Here is a 22,436-nt window from a genome sequence, read left to right as displayed (position 1 = left end):
TCTCTTTTTGTAATTTAGGTTTTAGAAATAAACTAGACGAGCCTGATAAACTTGGTGGTTTACTATCTTTACTTGTTCAAGTAAATCTCTTGTTATTTGCCGTCGAATATCGTTCATCGATAACACTATTTGCATTTTGACCATTTATGCATAAAATGAAGATGGTGGTTATTATCTTTGTTTTTATGCAGGGCCAAGATAAAGGGAAACCAGCAGACGGCGATTTTGGATGCAACCATTAACAGCAGAAGAAGGATTTTGCCTCAAGTTACTGATAACTATCTATATGTTACCTTGTCCTGTCTTTATCAGCCTTTTCTCGGTTCTTTCTTATCTGTTCCTCCCAACTTTTCTAGTTTTTTTTATTGTCTAATAACGTCTTAAGAGCTCAGTTTTTCTGGCTCTGCCAATGCTTTTTCCTTTCGATGAATAATATTACTTGCTTATGTCTCCAATTATGGAAATTTTATAATGTGTGCTTGTATTAGCACACTCTTTACTTCATCTTTGGATTAGCAGCGTTTATAATTAAAGATTAAAGTCAGATTCTTCAATCAGGACTCAAGCTGAAAGACAAGTAAATTGTCACCCTTTAAGCACTTCCCCTTTTAAGACAATGAAAATGAAGAAGTATAGTGGAATAAAAAGCTACAGAAAATTATTGGTGTTGGTGGGAGGAAGAAGTGGGAGAAAGCATCCATGGTTTGAGGATGTAATCCTATCCTCACATCAACTCCTCTCAAGTCAATGGGACTCTGCATGAAATATGCAACTTGAGGGATTGGAGAAAGCAATGGAGACACATAGGCTGCTGCATCTCCATGTATAAAATCAATCTTGTGGAATGGCATCCGAGTCCAATCAGAGATAATGGTCAGCTCATTCAGTTGAGGGAGACTGCCCTGAGGCCCATCTAATGCCTGGTTATACGCTATCACATAATCGTTGTTGATCGAATTCTTTGCTTCCTTTATCTTCTCAACAATAGCTTCACGGCTACCTGCCTCCAGTTCTTCAGCTGTTAATGCAACAGAGGCTAAAACATAAGCGTTGCCACTGAAACCTTTTGGCAGCTGGGGCACCATCTTGTTCCTTATGTCCACTGCAAATTGCAAGCAAACCATTGCTCCCTTCCTCACTCCTAAAGCCTTAGTTCTTGCCTGAGAGTAAAAAAAATATGATCATCTTCATAAATTGCTTTTGTTATTGCAATATTATGATGATTTATATCACATAATTTACTTACCTTCCATAAGTGAGCTGCAAGCAGGTCAAAGGATGAACACGAAAAGCTGCCTCTCCTCTCACCGAAGACCTTGCTTTTTAAGCTTTCAATCATTGCACTACTGAGGTGGAATGTCTTGAGAGCAAGATTTGAGTTCCACACACCAGGAAGTGTTCCAGTTGCAAATTTCATATCAGGACCAGAAGATTGAGCAGTCATAGCCTGTTTTATCAACCATTATAGATGATCTATGGCTACAGCCCTTGTCACTGATTTCCCACTTTCAGGTAAATTTATAAGCCTCCGATTGTCTACTAACAATGTCCCCCTCTCATGCACGGGTTTGAAAAGCTCGGTTCCTCTCTTTTGTTTCAAAATAGCAGAACTAGAAGCCCATGCATGGAGAAAATCATAGGTGGCTGGTCCATCAAACAAAGAATGGCTCGCACCAATACCTATTGAATAGCCTCCACAACCAAACCTGGTAACCTACATCATATAATATAACTTTGTTCGGTATGCTAAGTGCTTCAAAAGAATCAGGACGGGGTTTATTATAGAAAAATGTTCTCACCTGAGCAACAACTAAAGGCATCTCCGAGAAGTTCCCATGAAAATCAGGCTTGTAAACCAGATGCTCGAAGAATTCATTGTACTGAGAAAGATCTCCAAGTTCAATGATCTTAACATCGGTAACTGCCTCGACGAGAACTGCACCACCATTGTTGCACCAAAGGTTAAGCTTACCATCACTCGGATTCAAGTTCAACCTACCTGCAGCTGGATACCAAATGCAAAGTGTCTCTTCCAACCCAGATTTCAAGCAATTGAAAATCGAACCCAGACACAAGTTCTGGAAAGCACCAGAAGATTTGTAAAAGAAAACTACGTACATCAGCAAAGGACACTGCCTGTCCAAATTGGACAGATGAATAATTTGTTGTGGATGTAAGGATTTTGGGAATACGGAAACTGTCTTAATAACCCGAACAGTTGTTGGAGCATTCTCATCATGTTTGGTAGCCATGGATGTTTCTTTGTTGCTCCCTTTTGTTGTGAGAAACAGAAGGAAATGAAAATGTATATTTATAAAGGGAAGAGCTTAGATTCCTAGGAGCAAACTTATGTCTCTTCATCGATTTATTTGTATTGTTTTATCAGATGGGGAATGGTTCATAGTGCTCATGCCTTATATTAAACTAATGCTTTGCGTGGTACTGTTGTTTGTTGGTATTATCTGGCTCGCACTTCCAAGGGATCGATGGTCACCTACTACTTTTATATACTCCAAACTCTCATAACATCATCAAGTGATGGCCCCTCATGTTTTAAAATAATTTATTTTAAATAATTTATTAGTATGGATTGATTTATTTTAAAATATGGATGTTATTTTAATAATTTATTAGTATCGATTGATTTATTTTAAAATATGGATTGATTTATTTTAAATAATTTATTAGTATGAATTGATTTATTTTAAATATAGATTGATTTATTTTAAATAATTATTTGTATAGATTGATTTATTGAAAAATATGGATTGATTTATTATTGTAGTTTATGGATTGATTATTTTAAATAATTTATTTGTATTGATTGATTATTTTAAAATATGGATTGATTTATTATTGTAGTTGTATTGATTGATTATTTTAAATAATTATTAGTATCGATTGATTATTTAAAATATGGATTGATTTATTATTGTAGTTGTATGGATTAATTATTTTAAATAATTTATTAGTATGAATTAATTTATTTTAAAATATGGACTGATTTATTTTAATAATTTATTAGTATGGATTGATTTTAAAATATGGATTGATTATTTTAAATAATTTTTAGTATAGATTGATTTATTTTAAAATAATTTATTGTATGGATTGATTATTTTAAAATATGGATTGATTTATTATTGTAGTTGTATGGATGATTATTTTAAATAATTTATTAGTATCGATTGATTTTTTTAAAATATAGATTGATTTATTATTGTAGTTGTATGAATTGATTATTTTAAATAATTTATTAGTATGGATTGATTTATTTTAAAATATAGATTGATTTATTTTAAATAATTTATTATTGTAGTTGTATGAATTATTTAAATTTCAGTATTGTAAAATAAAATTATTTAAATCTCAGTATTGCAAAACTCTTTTAAGTTTAAAAAATCAGTTTATTATTTCAGTTCATTTTAGTAGTCTGCAGACGTTAAAAACAAACAGTCTTCTTCTTGTAGACTGCAGACTTTTGGTCCACCTCTTCTGCTGCAGATGCCTGCAGATGTGGTCCGCAGACTGCAGACCTTTTACCTCTGCAAAAACATACACCACCTTAGAATGGATTAATGCCGGTAAATATCCAATTGTGAAAAAAAAACTTCGAAACTTTTATTAAATAATGTAAAAAAAACTTAAAAAAAAAACAAAGTTACTTTCTCAAAAATAAAGTCAAAAATATCAAAACCCCTCAATGAATATGAAAAAACAAAAACCGACTCGAAATGAACCAAATTAAAATAGATGATTCAAAAAATCCGACCAAACCAACCTCTCCACCCTAGTTTCTTCTATTGTCATAACATTACATGGCGGTTTACCTAATTTTTACTGGAACTAGGCCTGAATTTTAATCCGCTATTTTACTGCAATATAGGAGGAGGATCAGACCCTGTTAAATTTATGTCAATTTCTTCAGTAGTTGGTTTTAGCGGTTCAGATTCCATAGGAGAGTCCTCCATCTCAATTTTGTCCCCACGAGTGGCCGTTGGTTAACAGGTGAAGTGGACCTTGTTTCACTGATCTGTGATTCAGTTACCATGTGCAACTGTACCGACTATAGGCTGCCCCGAATGCTCTGCTGGTGAAAGAATCCGAGATATATGTTCCCCACGAGCTTCTTCCGAAGAAGGGGAGTTCTTCGAATCAAGGCAACATAGAACTCGATGTCTCGCAGATAAGCAACAACTTGGGAAAAACAAGAAAGCTGTTAAACAGAAACATCTCGACCCTTGATCCCACTTGCTACAATTTTCCATTTCCAGAATCCTGAACAAAGATTGCAAATATCCTACCACCTGATACCTTACTGTATCAAAACAATCATGATACCTTACTGTAATGCTGAGCAATTCCACTCGTTCTGCATCATCATTGAAATTTCTTTTGATGCGGTAGAATGCTAATTTTAGTCAGCATGAAAGCAAACCGCCGAAAAATAGTGGATGATTGAGGACCTATCATCTGGTAATACTTTCATATTATGAACAATATCTAATCTACATTACCTGGTAATCCTTCAAGGAAACTAACGTCTGGCTAAAACTTAAAAAAAGAAAAGAAAAAAGAATGCTGCCTTACTATGATGGAATTAACTCGGTCTTCTATATGAGAATGGTGCTCAATGGGAGAATGGTGTCTGATAAATTGTGAACAGGTAATAACTATTCTCAACCAATTTTATACTGCAAAAAATTACATATTACCATTTATATCTATTGGAAGTGTTCAATCTCTTGGGAAGGGATCCCTATTGACCGTTCCTTTGGCATTTCTGCAACCTCTCGTCTGTTCTCGAGCTCTACAAGCCTTTCACCTCATTTGTTTTCATCTCAGCCTAGGAGCAAAATCAAGGATAAGAGCAAACAGTTAAGTATGGAAACATTTGAAAGCAGCATTTAAATTAAATGTTCATGCAACAATCAAAAACCCAATTTAGCAATGTAGATTGAAACATTGAGTTAATTCCACAAGGATAGGAGTACACAATTCCCAGTATTCTAGCTCTCTGAACTACATCATCAAAAAACCAAGAGGAAAGGTCCTTTCATTTCAAGTATGTCAATCAAGGTTGCTCAAAGAACATCCAACAACATTTCACGTTAACAGCCGGGGGGAGGGAGGATAGTACAATATTACTATATGCACCATATTCGAAATAAATGAAGAAATATGAGCTCATCAATAATTACTCCCATCTCCAAGAAGAGTTGACCCTTGTCATTCATAGCAAGAAACTATAGAGCAATGACAATCAACATTTTTATGCCCACACTAGAATAATTGGATTTGGACCTCAAGGAGTTCAGAATTAACACAAACTGTTATGCATAGAGGAAATAGATTAAGAGGATAAAATCTAAATTGAATGCAACACAAATGATTAAAATTATTATTGAAACACTAACTGCGTAATTTATACACGACTTCAACTAGGAAACCAGTTAAGGTTTCAGTTACAGTGCAAGCAAAGGAGATAAGCTCCCAACTAAATTAACAATCATTTTTGCCAATGTATACAAATAAAATTTAAGCCTCACACTGAAAGTAGTCCACATTCATCGAACTTTTCCCAATTATTTTTCCTTCTAATTAGTATTCTGTCCATTTTCAACCCCAAAACCATACAACACGCCTGCATATTTCTCTGTGGAGCCATTGAAGAAGTTATCTCTCAACTTCCTAAATGTGCATGATGTGAGCAAACTATCCGAGCCAGCTTGGTGACACACACCGACTCTTTCCACTTCCAACAACTCAGCAAGCTTGTTCAAACCACCATGTAGGCTATTGCAAAACTTCATCATATGCTTGATATCGTACAATATGGGAAAATACATGTTGATCAAATCAAAGAATCCTGCTTGGTTATCAGGCAAACTCCTGCAAGTTAAAAGCTTTAGCAAGTACCCAAAATCATATCCACAATGAAAAGTTACCCAATTCACACAATCATTCAGCACAATCCCGGACGACATCAAAAGCTCCCCAAACCGCATCACATCGATACCCTTTTCATTGTTCTTCTTAAAATCAATCCCACACTGATGCAACAGCTCGATGGAATCACTAGCAAATATATCTTGGCTTATATCGAACTCGCAGAAATTGAATTGCCAAATGCAAGAGCTATCAGTTCCGCAGGTGGGCAGATTCCCATTCTCATCCGAAAAAGTGAGACCCAACTGGATCAACTTCAACATATCCACATTATCTTTCAAAGTTTGGTAGTTATAATCGTTGATGTTCTTGAAAGATCCAACGGGGCGTAGAACTACACCCGGGAACTCGGTATCCATAGCTACATAATTGTAAGTGTCAACAATTTCACGGATCAACGCAAACTCTTCTTCTAGATTATCATTCCAAACTTCTCGAATATGAACCGAATCACCTTTGGGTAAAATCGACATTTCCAGTAGACCAAATCAAAGCTAAGCACACCCAAATTTCAACCTTGAAAACTGAAGCTCGTACGAGTTGAGTTCCAAAAACGGCGGTATTTAGATGGTGGAAACAGATCTAAAAAAGAGTAAACGGGAAAAATCAGATTTTGAAACTTTGAACTATTGGAATTGGCAAAGAAACCGTATAAAAAAGTGAAGAGACGAGATCTAACCTTGGAACTATGAAATCGGGCCTTGTAAGTAACAGATCTAGAGCTTGTAAACAGTGAATCGAGTATCGAGTGAGTCGAGAAATTAGGGTCAACGAGTCAGGGGAAAAGAGGAAATCAAGGGGGGAAATGCGGACGAGGTTAGAGCCCTATACTTTCTGGGTTCATCTTAAAGGCAAGTGGCTACAAGGGATAGTGATTTCAGCCAATGATGGACAATGTCAAAAACGATGGCGTTCCCACTTGGATGTTCTTTTCATTACGACGCCGTTCGTAATTGGCTTTTTCAGTCCAAAAAAAACCTGCTAAAATTGGAAATATTTTATTTTTCGCATGACTGATGAGGATAGAGAGAACATTGGAGTTGGACTGTACTAGAAAGAAGGTATAAACCCTATCTGCATAGGGTAAATACATCCTATTATTTTAAAATAGTAATTAAATTTAGTTTAATGTACTAAGAAAAAAATTATAATTTTAATATACCTATTTTTTTTTTAAAAAATTAAAAAAATTTACCCTAATTTTTAAATTTCTAGATCCTTCACAGCTACCACGTTGTCATTTCTAGACAAATTTTATTGTTAGTCTTGTACTGTATAAATTATGCATTTAGATTTTATATTTATTTTAATTTTAATATAAAAATATAAATTAAAATAATTAAATTCATAAATTACACATATAATATATAAATTAATAATGAAACTGAACTTAATAAATTTTATGATTACTATTTAAATTATTATCCAAATTTTAAAAAGTGACCTTTACTTTTTTTAATATAAATTAAATATGTCATTTACATATAATATAAAGATTAATAAAAGAATCTTACCTTTATTTTTATTTTATAATATAATTATAGTGAAAAAACAATAAAAATATGAGACCCTAAATATTCGTTTTGTTGGACAAGGTGTTTTGGAATAAGAAATTAATAAATTGAAGGAAATTGTCGTAAAAAGTAAATATAAATTGAAAAGTGGTATCACTTGTGTCAAATTACTGTTGTGGTCGTCAAAAACATGAGACATTGGCAAGTCAAAGTTGTGTTGTAAATTAAAGTCTGTTTAGAAGAGCCGACAACGTAATTGGATTGAGTGGACCTGGTAGCATTAGTTAGGTGATTGTTTAATTAAGTTTGGGGTCCAATTATTCGACTGAAATTCATTGCATTCACTTGCGTCCTTTTCTTTTAATAGTTAAGATTCATTAACAATGAACCATCAAAAGTTATTATTAACGTGAATTATCAGAACCATGCATGCCACTAATATTATAAATTGTTATTTTATATATATATATATATCGTATAAACCGTTTCAAACGCATCATTTTATATAAATAAATTTTTTATATTAATCCACAATAATTACAAGGTAGTATCATATTCTAAATATTATTAACTATTTAATAATAAAAGTTTAAATATTTCTATAGTCTTTAGTACTTGAATCTAGGGGCGGATGCACTAAACCCCTAAGGGTCAAGTGCATCCCCATTATTTAGGAAAAAAATGAAATTTAGTATAATATATTATAGAAAAACAGAACAAATAAAAAATGTGTACCCCATTTATAAATTTCTGGATTAATTACTGCTTGAATCTAAAAATTTTAGGGATTGCAATCATTCCCTTAACAATTGAGACTTTTTGATTCGTGTTATATAAATAAAATAGAATTGTGCATCTAGTTTCGTTTAACTTAATTGGAGATACATCGTTGTTTGTATTCGTAGGTAGGGTTGGGTTTGGGCCAACCCGACCTGACTCGGAAATTTTATATACTTCACTCGATCCGATCCGAAAAATATATACTCTCCACCTAATACGAACATAACCTGACTATTTGAGATAAAATCTGAACCCGACCCGATCCAAAATAATAAAAAATATTATTTTTATTCAATAAAAACAATGATTTAATTGAAAAAAAAACAATATATAAAGTGATATTATTGTAATTATTCATATATATATATATATAAGGTAAAATTATATTTTTTTAGGTCGGTCACTTATTTTTCACCCTAAATTCAAATCCGACCCGATTCAAACATAACATTTAAAAAAACAACCCGTTTAAAAAAAACTCCGACCCGATCGGATAAGAACCCGTCAGATTTGGATCTCATACCCATCCCTGTTCGTGGGTAAAACTCCTGAAGGAAATTAGGGTTTGTAATTGTAATTATGAAATAGATTTTGTCTTCAACCGTTTTCTCTGAAATTTCTCTCTCTATTGTTCTGTTGCACTCTTCGATTCTTCATAATCTTCTGTTAATTCTTTGTTCTAACTACATCAAAGGTATCAGATACGCCGTTTCTGGATCATGTTGAGATTGAATATAGTTTTTCTCTTCAAATTTTCTTTGATTCCTCTTTGAATTGTCGTCTTTCTTCTGTTAATTTTTTACGTTCTTTTTTAATTTATGTCTGCTTTGTTTGTTGCTTCATCGATTCCTTTATTTCTTAGTTTTTATGACTATTTTGCTTATTGATAGTAAGCTTTCTTTGTTCTTCTGATCTACAGCCTTGATGCATATATAAGAGCTGCAACATTGAATGAAAAATACATGGAGAAGGATACTCCTGCTCATGGCCTTAGATTAGGCGATAAACAAGTGGATTCGAGCTTGAGTATTATTAAGTTCGATTATTATTAAATTTAATTTAACTTGAAAAATTTAGAGTTGAGTTCAACACTACTCGAAATTCGCAAGTTTAAAGTTGTCAAATTCAAGAACTCGAAATCAAACATTGAAGTTCGACTCATTTCGAAAAAACTTGAACTTAAAATATTCTCAGATTTAACTCGATCGAAGCTTAAACTTGAACTTCAACCTTAAACACATGAAAACTTTACATTATATCCTTTTTAAAAAAATACCACATACAAATGTTAATAATAAGTTAATTTAAAAATTAAAAATTAAATATATTTTTTTGAGTTACTTACAAGTTTTTTTTAATAAGATATCAAGTATCTTGTTTTGACTTGTTACGAATTTGAATCGTGTTAGAGTTTAATTCAAATTTATTCAAAATAAATATTGATCAAGTTTTAATTGAGTCAAACTCAAATAACAGAGGTTGGTTTAAGTAGTAAGCAACTTCTTACACAATATCTTGAGTTTTTAGTTCTTGTGTATGCAAAAAAATCTCTGTTGAAGACTCACCCACCAAAACCAGGTGAACAACGCAAGACAAATCCTTAGAATAGGGAGGGCAACCAAAAAAATTCGGCTCAACTCGAAAAAATCGAATCGAATTAACTTCGAGTTGTAGTTTCATAAATTTGACTTGAAAAATTTTCAAGTTCAAATTGAGTTGTAAAACACAACTCAAATAGTAACTCGAATAACTCAAAATTTTAGTAACAAGTAGATTGATTTTCACGTTTAAGTCGAGTCACTCAACTCTATAGGATATATGTATATTATATATGAAAAAAATATAAAGAAATATATATATATTGTATACATTTATAAGAATACAATTTAAATTGAAATCTAATAATATCATTATATTATTAAATATTTACAATTAAATTTAAATATAAAAATAAGAATTCAACTCAACTCAATTTTATAAACTCGACTCGAAATTTTTTTAAGTCAACTTCGAATATAAAATATGATTCATAAAATCAAATAACTTAAAATTTTTTAACTCGACTAGACTCGTTCGAACACTCGTTCGTACGCATAGTCGCTTCTCTTATAGGCTACTTCATGCTATCGTTTCCCTAAAAATGGTTGGGTTTTAACAATTTTTTGTCTGTAATTATAAATAAGGTAATCTATATAAATAGTCATAAACGTTTGAGTAAGATTTTATCTTTTTTATTAAATTTAAAAAAGTAATAAATTAATCATTAATATTATCATTTGTAACAAATTAATTATTAATTTTATCGATTTGTAGTAAATCAATCATTCACCATTAACAATTATTACTATAAGTGACGCTAACTGATGATTTGACTATCATTTTTCCACATAAGATGACCGCACATACCGGGTTTGACTCCTCAAACACAATTCTAAGACCGATCCCTCAATTCCACAACCGTTAACTCTAAAGACACTGCTAACCTCAATCACAAGACTCAATGGGAGAGTGCTCGCTGCACCCTCTTCCCCTGCTCCGATAACAAGACTGTAATGTCTCGATGTACTCAAAGCAGAGAACACAACTAAAATGAAAAGGTACATTTTTTAAAAATATGAGAAAGTACCTACATTTTTAGATCAATAATAATTTTTTTATTTCATATGAGATTAAGACAAACAACATTTGACAACCCATAACAAGAATGACTTCTTGCATTTGATGAAAGAAATGATGTCAAAATCTCCCCCACCATCAACTACCTCCCTTTGGTTTTAGAGTGATCGATCCAAGATTGAGAGCAATACCCCGAGTCTTGCTCCTTATCCTAATGTACCCACCAAGTTTCCCATGTGCTTGTTTCTCAAATACAATCCAATTTACCGGGAGATCCTTCCCAAACGCACTTTTTGCATGCAGGCTAGCGATCAGAAATCCACACTCATCATCTAACGTAATCTCGAACACAATTTAACTGTAAAAACAGAATGACACTAGATTGAATTAATAATGTTAACTTCTTAGAAAATTTTATTTTGAGTCACATAACCAAAATAGATACATTCTGAAAACAATATTAATATTAATTTGTTATTTTACAAATTCATCATGAAAGATTCGTTAGATTTTTAGAATAAAGTGTCACGTAAAACTTACATTGGTGTGAGATACTTCATAGTGGTTGAGTTTATTTGCATCATCAGTATCGTTAACAAACTCTCCAGTTGTACGTTCTAAATACCTTAACCTCATCCTCAAATCCAGTTGACTCATACCCTGGAAGCATCGTGTTATCCATGAAGTCAATGTTGACGTCAGAGAATGCATACTGTCAACGTTGAAAGTGAACAACCCCGAGACCACGCCTTACCATGCTTCGAGTACATCGAAGCATTGCAATCTTGTTGTTGGAGCAGAGGAAAAGGGTGTAGCGATGTGGTTTTTGGGAGGGATGTTTTGGGACGACTAGTTTGGAATCTCGGACCAATCTAGCTTCAGCTTCTGAGCGAGCACTCTCCCTTTGAGCCATGTCACTGAAGTTAGCAGCATCTTTAAGGATAATGCGGTGGCGGAATTGAAGGAGTATTTTAGGGTTATAAAAAAATGGTCAATCACCAATTTAATGTCCCATCAATTTTTTATCACCTACATAATAGTTGTTAATGATAAATGATCACTTATTACAAATTGATAAAATTAATAATTAATTTAATATAAATGATAAAATTAATGATTAATTTATTACAAATTGATAATATTAATAATTAATTTATTTATTTTCAAACTTCAGTAAAAAAAATTGCTCAATATTTGTGTAGTTTACCCTATAAATAAACAACCCTAACAAACAAATGCTTCTCTCTACATTTCCGAAAAAAGACGGAATAAATCACTAAAAGAATACTGGTAAAATGAAGAATTAGCTCTTCTTCTTCCTCTCGAATTTGAATTTTACTTCTCTCATGGCCAAATCTGCCTTCTTTTTTCTCTTGCAAATGTAAAGTTTTGATTTTGATTTTGCAACAACAAAAAAATGGCCAAGTGTCACAGAAACGACATCGGATCCGTAGCCATCGATCGCCCTTCCACCATCAGTACTACGGGCAACAATTTCAGATTATGGACAGCCTTCTCTGGCACCGCATTCCGAAGGAAAATCTTCGACGCAGTAAGTTGTGGAGCAAGCTCCCGCCACCGCGATCAGCTCATGCAAGAAATTCTTAGCGACACCGTCTCTCAGCAGCCTCCGCCCACAACCACAATGAAGTCGGCTTTGAAAGAGTTCAATGAGCCGAGAAAACCAGACAAAGCAGTGAAGAAGCCCATCAGAAATGGCAGGTCGGAGAAGCTAGCGGATCTCTTGAACTTAGTTGAAACTAAAACTGACGCCGAGACTAAGAGGAAAGTGGAAGCTTTGGAGGAGTTGAAGATCGTGGTTAAGGAGTTGCAAGGGGAAGACAAAGAAAGTAAGAGAAAAGCTGCGACTAGAGTCAGGTCTCTTACTAAAGAAGACTCAGAAGCCAGAGTGACTTTAGCCATGCTCGGAACCATTCCGCCGTTGGTTGCAATGCTTGATTTTGAAGATTCCGATTCACAGATCGCTGCTCTCTACGCTTTGCTTAATCTGGGAATCGGAAATGGCACGTGAGTTTCCGAAATTTTCATTTTTTTCTAAGCAAATTGTTATTTTCCGAGTAAATAATAAGCATTTTCTACTGTTTCTAATCTTAATTGGCAATGCTGGGGTTTTTTTAAAGGGAAAATAAAAATGTCTGAAATGATTGAATGTAATTTGGTTTGAGAAGTCATTTTCCATGTTTTTTTCTTTCATGTCCTGTTATTTTTTTGAAACAGATTCGGATTTGCATAATAATGCATTTAATTATTTTTTAATCTGATTCATTTCCTTTACCTTTAATCTTTCCAGCTGACATTTTCTGAGCACAACCTGTTGCAGGAACAAGGCATCCATTGTCAAAGCAGGGGCTGTTCACAAGATGCTCAAGCTTATTGAATCACCAAATGAGGCAGGCGAGGTGATATCGGACGCTGTTGTAGCAAATTTCCTTAGCTTGAGCGCCTTGGATTCAAATAAGCCTATCATTGGATCTTCAGGGGCTATCCCTTTCTTGGTAAAGTCCCTCAAGATTTTGGACACAAAAACTAGGTCTCAAGCCAGACACGATGCTCTTCGAGCTCTTTATAATCTATCGATCTTCCCGTCCAACATTTCCTTCATGTCGGAAGCCGATTCGATACCTTGTCTGTTGAATGCATTAGGAGACATGGAAGTTAGTGAAAGAATTCTTTCGATTTTGAGCAATGTAGTGTCCACTCCAGAAGGTACAAAGGGGATTAGTATTGCATCGGAAGCATTCCCGATTTTAGTGGACGTGTTGAATTGGACCGACTCGCCGGTGTGCCAAGAGAAGGCATCGTATATTCTCATGGTAATGGCACATAAAGCGTATGGAGACAGACATGCCATGATCGAAGCAGGCATCGTTTCGGCATTGCTTGAGCTAACACTTTTGGGTAGTACATTGGCACAGAAGAGAGCTTCTAGGATTTTGGAGGTCTTGAGAGTGGACAAAGGGAAGCAAGTGTCGGAGAACAACTTGGATGGGAACATGAATGCAGCAGCTGTATCGGCTCCAATTTGCAGCTCTTCGAGAAATCCGAACGGAAGGGTGTGCTTGGTGGAAGAAGAAGGCATGATGAGCGAGGAGAAGAAAGCTGTTAAACAATTGGTCCAACAGAGTTTACAGAACAACATGAGGAGAATTGTGAATAGGGCCAATTTGCCACAAGATTTTGTTCCATCAGAACTTTTCAAGTCACTCACAGCAAGCTCTTCAAAGAGCTTACCCTTTTGACCCATTGTATTGCATGAAGAATGAAGATGGCATGTAGTTTTAGCCAATCCATTGTGCTTCTTTTTTAGGTAGCTTTTCTCAATGTATGATATTTCCATTGTCAATATTCAATCGCCATTTGGTCCAGTTCAAAGAATAACATCAAATCCATGGTGTGTGTGTGTGATTTGTGATTCATCTGATATGAGCTCTGGCCTGCTAGCATTAAATTAATAAGTCAACGATCTGAATCTGACTGACGAACTCTGCTCCAAGTGATTCCTGGTTGTCGGTGGTATGCCATGCAAAACTGGGCAATACAAAGGTTGATTTTGTCAAATTAGATTCATCTGTAGCCCTACCACCCTATAATCAAGGTCGAGTCACTTTCAATCCACTTGAAGGTACAGCTTTGTCCAAAGCCATGGCGCTATGCCTTTAATCCCATTTTTTTATTGGGTCAATATGTATCTTAATTATAAGTTTGGTGATAAATAAGTTGTATTATTAAAATATTATTACAAGCAAATTGTTACATCTTTAAAATTTAAAACAAACATCTAATGAGTTATAGTATAATAATATTTTAATTTTCAAAGTTTATACAATCTATATTTTTTTTTGATAAGTAAGAATTTATTATCCAGAGAGCAGTAGCTACAAAAATGATCCAAAAGAGAGTATAAACAATACTTACAACAAAATAATGGTTAGTATACCCCAATTACAACAAATATTATAGTTAACAGTATCATTTCTATTGATATTTTTCCACTAAGCTGAATCCAGACAATTTCCTTGATGGTTGACAGAAGTTGTGCAGCCTCTCTAGTTCTTTGTTGGAAAATTCTTTTATTCCTCTCCTCCCAAATCGCATAGATGTAGGAAGTCCATATAATTTTCAGTAGGATGAGATTAAAGATTTACCCCTCCATTCATCACAAGCCCATTCAATCATTGTTTCCAAGATATTTGGGGTTTACGCAAATGAGTCAAGTTTAAGATAGAATTCCACAGAGTTTTAGCAAATCTACATTCTGCAAAAAGATGGTTCCTAGATTCGATAGTCTCATTGCATAGAACACATTGAGCATCATTGAGAATTCTCATCCTTGGCAGTCTTTCCCGAATTGGAAGTCTATCTAGGATGGTCATCCAAGCTATCATACTAATCTTAGGAATATGCATAGGGAACCATATGATTTTGTGCCAAGAAACCTTACTCTTTCTTTCTCTGACAGCTTCCCAAATATCTTTAGTGTAAATTGTTCGTGCATTCAAAATGGGAAGAACATCATGTCTCAGTTTCAGAAGTTTTTTAATACTTCAGCTGCGTTACTTGCAACCATGTCACATCTGTATCTTTATCTTGACTTGAAACAATTTAATATATTTAATTTTTTATATTTTAAAATTGCATCAATTTAGTTCCTTTTAATGATTTTGTCAAACTAAATTAGTCTATTAGATTAAAGTAATAGTACGAAGACAATTAGAATTAGGGATGTTTTTTTTAATGAGACCCTGTTGTTTTGTGTTTTGTATGGATTATTAGTAAAATCGTACGAAACTATTTTTTTTAAAAGAAGAGAGAATATTTTTTAATTTGAAGAGTTAAATTTATTAAATTATTTCGATTTAGGACAAATTTGATAAATTATATAAAATTTAAGGATTAAAATTATTATTATATCATATCATATTCCTATTTCGATTAATATTTAATAATATATTAATAATAATATTTGAATTAAATGACCTATTTATAACTTTAAAAAATTGTATATTTATCATCAAATTAATTATGATTTAATTTTTCTTTTAATTTCACACGCACCCATGAAGCAAAAGAGGTGTCGGACATTTTCTCCTGTACAGAATCAAACAAGGACCGTTCTTTGCAGTTTCATTTGGGAACCTATTCCACTTTGTAAACATTTCTTTTATAAAAATTTAAAAAATAATTCTAACTGATAAATTCATTTGGAATCTCTAGAGTCGAATTCAAGCAAGTTTTGCATCTGTAGTGGAAACATAAACTTGTAAAATAGATTCATCTGCAGTTCATACACCTTGCTTCCCAGCCTACACCCTAGTTTCTATAGGCATGTTCGAGTCTTATTTCCGGGGTGTAAACTGAAATATTTTTGTAATTTATAAGCGTAGATGTGAAGTACTGCTCCTTACCCATTTCCTGTCCCTTTGATCTAATATACAAACCCATTTGTGTGTCGCGTCCTTCTTTTGAATTTTTAAATAGAAAGTGGGCATAAAAGCTCCCATTTGGCTTAATCCAATGTACATTTTGTTGCCTTAAATAATTGTCTTTGATTTCCCTTCTTGATATATTATTATTATTATTATTATATATAAGTAAAGGGGTAATTACATTTACATAATTAGTCCCTTCAAAAAATTTAAAAAATCGTTTTAGGTCATTTCAGCATTTGTTTAAATAGGAAAACTGTATTTTTAATCACTCCAGAAAAGTTAATAATATAACTTAATCCTTGTTACCGGCTTCGTCCTTTCTCGGTGGAATAAAATCTGCTATATATACTTTGAACAGGCAAGTATGGCCGGTGAAGAAACAAAACATGCAGCATGCAACATGGGAATACTGCTGAAGGGAACAGATCTTTTTCCTTTTTTCTGTTTGGGTTACGAGAAAATCTAACAGAGTGGACAGGATAGGGTTAGGGGGATGGTTTCTTAACAGATCTTGAATGAGGATTGTGGATGATACATTATTATTTGTATATAAACTAGCATAATTTAATACGATATATGTGCATAATTTAATTATATCATATTCTAAATCTTGATTTTTTCTTTACGACTTGATTGAAGTCTCGTTAACTTAAATCTAAATATTTAAAATTTAATAATGAATTTTATCATGTTAATGTTAAATCATTAGGAGTAGATGTCGATGATTAATTATAAGATTGGAAGGAGAAAGAAAAGGTTCGGTAGGCGATGATTAGTTGGAATTGATGCTATACATTTTGTTTTTCCAATAAATGTCACATGACATTCAAAGATTGATAATAAAGGGTAGGGATGGAGATGGTGAAATGGAATGAGTCGATTTTTCATTAAAACGAGCTAAAGATATTAAGAGTAATTTAGCGAATGGGGTCACTCATGGGCATGTGAAAGATGAAAAGAATGGAAGGGCAACCTATCCTTTTTAGATGCCATGCCTCCTTTGTGGGGCACATTTTGAGCCCAATTATTCATTTTATCTGCCCACTTTGTCCCTCCATCTTACTATTTGTTTTAGAATTATTGATCTTTTGCTCTATGAAACTGTTTGTAGCGAATAATTATGTTTCTATGGGATTTATAGTATAAGAATTTGTTAAATAATTTAACTCAAGAAAAGTAGTCAAAATTTCATCTACTAATATTTAATATTAATTTGACCAACATCCTAACACCAGGTTGAGAGCAGCTTCCATAGGAGACCTCCGAATTATGAAATACCTTCCGTGAGACTTGATCACACGACTTCAAGGTTAAGAACCTTGTGCTCTACCAACTGAGCTAGATGATCATTTCAATTTGACCAACATGAATCAAACAACCTTAATAGTTAAAGGGGTGATAACAATCACCCTTACTAATAAAATAATATATTAATTTAATAATCATTTTTCATTCTATTTTTATTTTTGCACGATTTATAAGTAAGTTCTACTTGTTTATATGTACAATAATAATTAATATATTTTAAAATAAAATAAAAATATTAATGAATTGAACCTCGACCAAAAAAATACATAAAATTATAACATTATATTCTCTCTCGCATTATATATATGCAAGAGGACCACTCTCAACTCCATTATTAATCACATACACATACATAGCAACACAAACTTTTACAGTATGAAAATTGTTCTTTATGAAAAATAAAAGTGATGATGGAAATTGGAAAGAAAGGGAGCACTGAAGATTAACCATTACCCAAGTAAATAACGAAATATATATAATGTTTCTATTTGATACATTACTATTATATATTTTTATATGTTTCTAATAAATAATATAATAATATATCATTAAAAATAAATTTAATTTAAAATTTTATAATAACATACGGTCATTTAATTTATTGACAGGGTGATAATTTTATACATGATCAGTCATTAAATATAAATTCACATTTATATGATTTAACTTTTAAACTATTTATTATTAAATATTTTCAAACTCTGAAAATTAAAAATTATTGTACATTTAAATACACTCAAATTTTATATATTGCAACTGCATATATTAATACAACTAAAATGAACAAAATATATTTAATTTCTTTTACAAAGAGCTTTTGATAGAAATTGAGACCTTTTATACACATGGTGATGGGTACGACTTTTATATTCTTAGGACCACTTTTTTTATATATATAGAGACGGAGTCTTTTTATAACACATGGTAATAGGCATGTTGGAGCGAGAGGCCCAATTCAAAAGCATGCAGGACAGAGGCACAAGAGAAGCAATAGCCATTAAGCGCCCAGTCTCTCTCGTTCTCAACATAAAATATTTGTAACAAATAATAATAATAATCCGGTCAGCTCATGGAATGGGTGAAGTACAAGAGACTTGGCGCCGGAGCATTTGGAGCAGTGTATTTAGCAAGCCAGTTCCCCAATTAGTTGCCGTCGAATATAGTTCATGCCCCAGCTCTTCACTTCAAAAGGAAACTAGGGTCCTTCCTCGATTTTTTATCGTTCAATGCTACAGTGAATTTATAACCATTGAAGATTAGAAAACAGATCATAACCTGCTACTCGGCAATCTCTTGAATTTCCAGAATCCGATGTGATGTACTATGCTAAGATGATTGTTGAAGGGCTTTGTGTTATTCATGAAAAGGGTTATGTCCGTTGTGATATCAAACCGGAAAAATATTTTGGTTTATTGTTCTAATCAATCCGGTCGTCTCAGTACTTTGAAGAGCACGGATAAAGAGATGATGATGCAATAGTATGCCCTTATCAACGAGGTACTTCAAATTAAATTTCCCCGGAATCTGCGTACGAAGGGAAAATCAGAGCTGCAAAAGGATATATGTCCATGAACAGTAAAGATTTCTGATGAGGTGCTTTTCTATGTATCCCACTCAACGATGGACTGCAATCAGGCTTCTAACTCATGAATTTCTTTGTCCCAATCACGCACAATAGAAAATTCTTCTTCCACATGTTATATGATTGGTTTCGGACTGAATTAAGTTTGAATATATACTGCTTATATTTCTATTTGTATGGTCTAGCACACAACGGGGTTTTAGAATATGCTTGAATGAGAAGTTGGCTTTGTAGTAGAAGACAAAGAAAAATCATGAATCATTAGGAGGGCCATATCTGATTAGTTTTGTCTCAAGGTACATAAACATGCATAATAGACTATTCAGCAGAGAAAGTTGTTCTGCAAAATTTACTAATGATTTCATAAATGGATATTAGCTACTAAAGAAACAGGCAACAGGCACCAACAAATCCAAAATCAATGCACCTGCTTTTACAGAGTAGTGATCTCTTAAACATCCATATACTACTTGCTTTCAGTAATGGGGAGGTACACACCCTCTGCAGCCAACCATACATTATCCGCCCGCTTTTCTCTAACGCCACAAACCTAGGCAATCACGTGGAAATGGTCAACATATAAACGAACAAGTAACAAAGGACAGAAAAAACTTCCGAAGTACATATAATAGCCTGCTCCTTCACCATTAACAATTTATTAACAGAGACTCGTGTTTAAAAAGCTATAGAAGTAGGCTTTCACACTCGATGATTAGCCAGCTAGCAAGTGTTGAATATTAGTATTGTTAAACATGATGGAAGACCAATATATTCTTTAGTATGGAATTTAAAATAAAGAAATGCCCAACTAATAATATAATAATGCTATATTAATTATGATATATTTCCATTCTCACCTCTTGCTGTCCACCAGCTATTCTGGAGTATTTCTTGTCATGGCTATGCAGGTAGCCACCAGTGTCAACGTGTTGAAGCCGAATCCTTTGATCTTGCTTCCAAGTCTTTCCACTTCCCTCAATTATGAGCCTGAGAGGATCCTCCAATAATGAAACACCAGCAAAACATATAACCAAGAATGATAAACATTACTTTGACAAAAGAAAAATTTAGGCCTCACCTCCAGTAATCTCCAGTATCTGATTCTGATTCTCCTCCGAAGCAGCTGACCTATACCCAACATTGAGAGGGTAATCATCAGTAAGCCTCAGTGTGATAAAAGAAGGAAAGAATTTCATTGGGGATGGTCTCAGGCCTAGAAGTGCATCAATTGATGAAGTTTGGCTGCTGAAACATATGAAAAATACTAACCTCAAGATTTCCTGATATTGGCGATGCGTGCAAATGGCTATGCAACCATTTCCTAGTCCTCATATGTTGCAATCTAATAATTGCTCCATTGGGGATGGTGTCTCCTTGTTTGGCAGATGTATCGGGTGTAGGCCGAACAATCTACAAAGCATAGTCCAAATGTAATTGGGTGATTAAAAAAGCTCTTATTATGACTCTATTAAATGAGAATTTGGCGGTAAAAGGTACTAAAAACCACACTCTGCCAAGCTTATTCGACTTTCAAAATTATTTCAATCACCATGGAAGAAAAAATATCTAGGAAAAGAAAAAGGCACAAACCAATTCGAATATGGTAAAGGAAGAATCTCATGTTCTTGAACCATGTCGATATTGATTCTAACGAAGAACGCCATAATATCACCAAATTCACAGGGTTAACTAGTAATTACTTGAAACAAACAAAATGTTAACCATAAACTTGGAAAAAATCATTAATCCATTATATTAACCGTTATCAAATAGTTTGATGACATAATGTATTTTAAACAACAATAATTACAAACGTTACCAAAACTACATTCCATTAAAAGACTAGATCAGAAGATCAAGCTGGTAAGAGAGAGAGATAGAGAGTACCCAGTAGCTGTTGGAGTCGTCGACATTGGGAAAACCGGTGACGGATTGCTGTCCACTCCCTGAACCGTACGGTACATCGTGCGAATGAAGCCTAAATTTTGTTTTCTCGTGCATCAGCTTTAAAACCGTCCCATAAGTAACCTGCTCCATTCATTAATTTTAATTAATATATCAAACAAGGAATAAGTGGAAATAAGTGAAATAAGTGGGAAAATGACGTTTAAAACCTCGACGTTCTGGGATGAGGAGGGGGAGGAGGAAGGAGAACCTTGATCGAAACTGAAAGTAAGGAAGAGAGCAAGACCAAATAACCCCACCGCCATCAAGAACAGCAATCCAATGAACCAATTCTGTTGCCAAAATGGGTAATCAACCTTTGGATTGTTTCTAAAATGTTCCCTCTTCTCTACGCTGCTCGGACCTGAACTTGACGATGACGACGGAGATGGCTTTCTGCGACGAACGTCTTGCGTCCCCGACGTCGCCACGGTGGAAATATTTTTTTCAGATCTAACGGAAAATTAATTGCTTTCTACAGCGAAATTACTTTTTAACGGATCTGGTTGGGAACGGGCGGTCATTTGCTTTGGGAGGAGGTGGGAATTGAACTATGAAGTGGAAACATTTCTTTGACAGTTGACACGTTGTCGTGACGGTTTCTATCCAATAAAAAGGTGAGATACGTAGAAATGATGGCGTGGAGAGTTTTGGTTGGGTGGAAATTAACCCTTGACTTGACTTGAGAATTTTGTCTTTTTGGGTGGAATCGGGTCCTCGACGAGACTGCCAAGAAACCAACATTTATTGCACCGGTTTGAACCACACCTACGGGCCGTTCTTGGTTTGGGCTTTGCTTTTCAGTCTGTCGAATTCCAAATTGATCCCTGTCCAAGTTATTACAAACATATTACTGATGGCTGTTTATAGAATTGGTTTAAGCTGGTGAATGACCGAATCAGTCTTGATACGGACTAACGAAGATTATAAGTTGGATCAAACTTTTGTCTATTTAAATTCATCCTAAAAATTAAATTCCTTCATCCATGTTCAATTCGATTTAAATTTAATTTTTTTAATCGAATTTAAAATTCAATTCGATTTTAAATTAAAAATCTACACTCAATCCAATCTAAATATAAACATAAATTTTACTTTTAGTAGGTAAAACAATTGTCTAATAGAAAAAAAATAGGGTAAACTACTTATTTGATTATCTACTTATTATTTAGTTTTTATTTAGGCATCTAACTATTATTTTTTTAAAAATTATATATAATGATATATTTTAATTTTGTTTTGATTATTCACCGTTAAAAAATTAACAATTATATTAAAGTGTTACCATAAGAT

At 33.6% G+C, this 22,436-nt stretch overlaps 3 protein-coding genes and 1 pseudogene across 3 annotated transcripts; 1 reads left to right on the top strand and 3 right to left on the bottom strand.

Moving 5' to 3' along the window:
* Positions 1-608: 608 nt before the first annotated feature.
* Positions 609-2,448, bottom strand: LOC120157199 (annotated as a pseudogene).
* Positions 2,449-5,373: 2,925 nt separating this feature from the next.
* On the bottom strand, positions 5,374-6,811 carry LOC120157115 (probable CCR4-associated factor 1 homolog 7). Its single transcript, XM_039168366.1, has 2 exons — positions 6,629-6,811; positions 5,374-6,531 (listed from the first exon to the last, which is right to left on the bottom strand). Exon 2 carries the CDS (start codon positions 6,420-6,422, stop codon positions 5,598-5,600), a length of 825 nt encoding a protein of 274 aa, XP_039024297.1. The 5' UTR covers positions 6,423-6,531; positions 6,629-6,811; the 3' UTR covers positions 5,374-5,597.
* Positions 6,812-12,130: 5,319 nt separating this feature from the next.
* LOC120156974 (U-box domain-containing protein 7-like) lies at positions 12,131-14,144 on the top strand. Its single transcript, XM_039168239.1, has 2 exons — positions 12,131-12,887; positions 13,201-14,144. Exons 1-2 carry the CDS (start codon positions 12,277-12,279, stop codon positions 14,117-14,119), a joined length of 1,530 nt encoding a protein of 509 aa, XP_039024170.1. The 5' UTR covers positions 12,131-12,276; the 3' UTR covers positions 14,120-14,144.
* Positions 14,145-19,435: 5,291 nt separating this feature from the next.
* On the bottom strand, positions 19,436-21,709 carry LOC120156958 (stromal cell-derived factor 2-like protein). Its single transcript, XM_039168223.1, has 6 exons — positions 21,314-21,709; positions 21,087-21,227; positions 20,469-20,609; positions 20,278-20,327; positions 20,057-20,186; positions 19,436-19,749 (listed from the first exon to the last, which is right to left on the bottom strand). Exons 1-6 carry the CDS (start codon positions 21,407-21,409, stop codon positions 19,666-19,668), a joined length of 642 nt encoding a protein of 213 aa, XP_039024154.1. The 5' UTR covers positions 21,410-21,709; the 3' UTR covers positions 19,436-19,665.
* Between the last annotated feature and the right edge of the window lie 727 nt (positions 21,710-22,436).

The sequence above is a fragment of the Hibiscus syriacus genome, unplaced genomic scaffold (assembly GCF_006381635.1).
Source record: "Hibiscus syriacus cultivar Baekdansim isolate YM2019G1 unplaced genomic scaffold, ASM638163v2 tig00111238_pilon, whole genome shotgun sequence".
In the NCBI taxonomy this organism is placed as follows: domain Eukaryota; kingdom Viridiplantae; phylum Streptophyta; class Magnoliopsida; order Malvales; family Malvaceae; genus Hibiscus; species Hibiscus syriacus.
The sequence above is the reverse complement of the archived record's forward strand: the minus strand, read 5'-3'. Positions and strand labels throughout refer to the sequence as shown.

Bases quoted from the DNA above. Each gene is read 5' to 3' on its own strand.
- LOC120156958 (XM_039168223.1), bottom strand. From the start codon at position 21,409: ATGGCGGTGGGGTTATTTGGTCTTGCTCTCTTCCTTACTTTCAGTTTC. The intron at 21,228-21,313 runs GTTTTAAACGTC...TGAATGGAGCAG, and splicing joins CCTCATCCCAGAACGTCGAG to GTTACTTATGGGACGGTTTT. The intron at 20,328-20,468 runs GTTAGTATTTTT...TGTTGGGTATAG, and splicing joins CAATATCAGGAAATCTTGAG to GTCAGCTGCTTCGGAGGAGA.
- LOC120156974 (XM_039168239.1), top strand. From the start codon at position 12,277: ATGGCCAAGTGTCACAGAAACGACATCGGATCCGTAGCCATCGATCGC. The intron at 12,888-13,200 runs GTGAGTTTCCGA...AACCTGTTGCAG, and splicing joins CTGGGAATCGGAAATGGCAC to GAACAAGGCATCCATTGTCA.
- LOC120157115 (XM_039168366.1), bottom strand. From the start codon at position 6,422: ATGTCGATTTTACCCAAAGGTGATTCGGTTCATATTCGAGAAGTTTGG.